Genomic DNA, 2,670 nt, shown 5'->3' on the forward strand with positions numbered 1-2,670 from the left:
TCTTTCATCCTGCCATTAAACTCAAGTTGTACATTGGTTCATCTTTCAATGTCCATAAACTCAAGGTTGTACATTTCTTCATCTTTCATTTCCATAATCACAAGTCTTGTATCCCATTTCTTCACTCTTTCTTCTCCATACATACATCATCGTGTGTCTGTGGATGTGTGTGTGTGTGTGCGAAGTGGTGTACTGTATGTCTGTGCTTGTCATGTGTCCGTTATACATGTTGTGTGGTGACATCCTTCATGCTGTCGTGAAGTCCATTGAATGAACAAGTGTAGAAAGGATCTCTTCATCTTTCCATGTCCACATAACTCAAGTTGTACATCCTTCATCTTTCCATGTCCACTCTCTCTCCCCCTCACAAGTTGTACATTTCTTCATCTTTCATGTCCCAAAGACACAAGTTCTTACATTCCTTCATCTTTCATGTCCATAAACCCAAGGTTACGCATTCTTCATCTATTCTATGTCCTATAAACCCAAGTTCTACATCTTGCGATTCTTTCTCCATGTTGAACACTAATACCTGTACTTTCTACTTCTTACATGTTGAACACAAATACCTGTACTTTCTACTTCTTACATGTTGAACACAAATACCTGTACTTTCTACTTCTTACATGTTGAACACTAATACCTGTACTTTCTACTTCTTACATGTTGAACACTAATACCTGTACTTTCTACTTCTTACATGTTGAACTCAAATACCTGTACTTTCTACTTCTCTCATTTTCCAAACAGGCTGGTTCCTTTAGTCTGAATGTGTGTTTGGTGGCGTGATCATTATTATTTAGAGTCATTGCGTGCCTATTGATTTGAACACGATCCGTGTATCCATCATTTCCTGGTCTTCTCTAAAGAAGAGGGACCAATGGAAACGTTGTCATGTTGCCGTTGTTCAGCATGGAAACATTCATTAGCTAACAATGACATTATTGTTCTATTAATATAAAGGGAGGTCAGGTACTCTTTAAAACAGCTGCTAGTTATGGGTACTTTTTACTGAAGTACATTTCAAAGCCTCTTTACTTTTACTTGAGTAAAGAAGTTTAGTTGGTACTTCTACTTCTAGTATTTTGAAACACAAGTATCTGTACTTCTACTTGAGTAAAGGATGTGTGTACTTTCTCCATCTCTGATGTTATGGAGATGTGGAAGTAAACACAAGTATCTCACCGTGTCTAGGCGCCTCCAGTCCGCTGTACAGCAGGGCTCTGATCTGACCCCTGACCTCCCCCTCCTGGCTGTGCTTGGTGGCCACGTTGATGAACAGCTCGTTCTGCAGCAGCATGTGGATGTGCCTGGCCTCCAGTCGGCTCCAGCTGCCCTGCGCCCGGCCCGACGTCAGGTCGTACTCTGGAGTCAGGTCGTACAGGACCGAGCGTTTGTTCCTCCGTCTGGGCTTCAGCTCGATGGTGAGACCCAGGAACTCAGAGGAGAGACCTGCCACCTGAACCTGGAGGAGAAGAGGTCAGAGGTCAGGAGGAAGGGTTAGAGACTCATTCATGGAGGTTTCAAGCTTTGGATTGTTTGTTTCCCCTTAACTCGTTTTTTTCATATTTCCTTTGAAAAAAACACACATTTTAGGCAAAGATCACATGTTGTCTACTCTTTCTTAAGTAACCATTTAAGGGGCACTGGATTGTTTACAGAATGGAATAAATTATATTCCTTATAACTCTGTAATATTATCTGTCATGTAAGTTCATCTCCAAGTTAAGTGTCGTCATAAAACAAAATCCAACATGGCACAGATGCGTACCTGGTAGTCCAGCGTGCCGTTATCATGGAGGTTAAAGATGGCCGACCCCACGCCGCCCGTCTTCCCCGGCGTCAGAGCGTCACCGCTGGACATCACGCTCTGAATAGCTGCAGCAAAACAAAAACACAGATTAATATCAAAAAATCCACTTTGGAGCGAGCGTTCCGGTTCACATGACTTATCTGAAAACCATCACTTCTCCCCGTGGAGTTTCCCCCTCTTGCTCTGTAGTAGCATGCGAGATGAGGCAATGATTCCTGTCATGTTAACATTTGCTGGTTTGGCTTTAAGAGGGGAGGAAAGGAGGGAGGAAAGGGGGGAGGAAGGAAGGAGGCATTGCATTCCCTCATGTTCTGCAGCCACATAATGTCTTCCCTTCACCCTGAGACTCATCATCGAACGGACAGATTCAATTGAACCGCTAATCAGGAGGCGTGCGCACACACACACACACACACACACACACACACACACACACACACACACACACACACACACACACACACACACACACACACACACACACACACACACACACAGAAAAGAATAGAAAACCCACCCAAGGTAAGCCTGACTATGAAGCCTAACCGTTTGTTAAATGCCAGCAGGAGGCTTAAAAAAGATTAGGATGGGGGGGGGAAAGGGAATGAGAACAGAGAAGAATTCAGAAATCGACATGAAGACAGACAGGAAAAAGGGGAAGGAAGAGAGCGAAGGAAGAACGGAGAGCAGTGTGTTGGCTTTGAATTCTTCACACGTAACGTCAAGCTGTTAATCACCGGCTCAGTGACCTCGGCGCCGTTGGGACTCGGACTGAAAAAAACACATCTTTTACATATTTGTCGTGCACGGTGCTCGCGTGTGGGGAGACTATGAAAGTGTCCTTCAAAGTGCCGAGG

The 2,670-nt window shown here is 44.0% G+C and overlaps 1 protein-coding gene across 1 annotated transcript; it reads right to left on the reverse strand.

Annotated features, from left to right (window-relative positions):
- Positions 1-1,185: 1,185 nt before the first annotated feature.
- LOC104948935 (chordin-like) lies at positions 1,186-1,878 on the reverse strand (the record flags this gene model as incomplete). The annotated part of the gene is made up of 2 exons (XM_010775175.1): positions 1,186-1,465; positions 1,772-1,878. Coding segments are annotated over 2 exons (387 nt in total), but the record flags the coding sequence as incomplete, so codon positions are not given.
- Between the last annotated feature and the right edge of the window lie 792 nt (positions 1,879-2,670).

Source organism: Notothenia coriiceps, unplaced genomic scaffold (genome assembly GCF_000735185.1).
Source record: "Notothenia coriiceps isolate Sejong01 unplaced genomic scaffold, NC01 NC01_scaffold00015478, whole genome shotgun sequence".
Classification (NCBI taxonomy): Eukaryota; Metazoa; Chordata; class Actinopteri; order Perciformes; family Nototheniidae; genus Notothenia; species Notothenia coriiceps.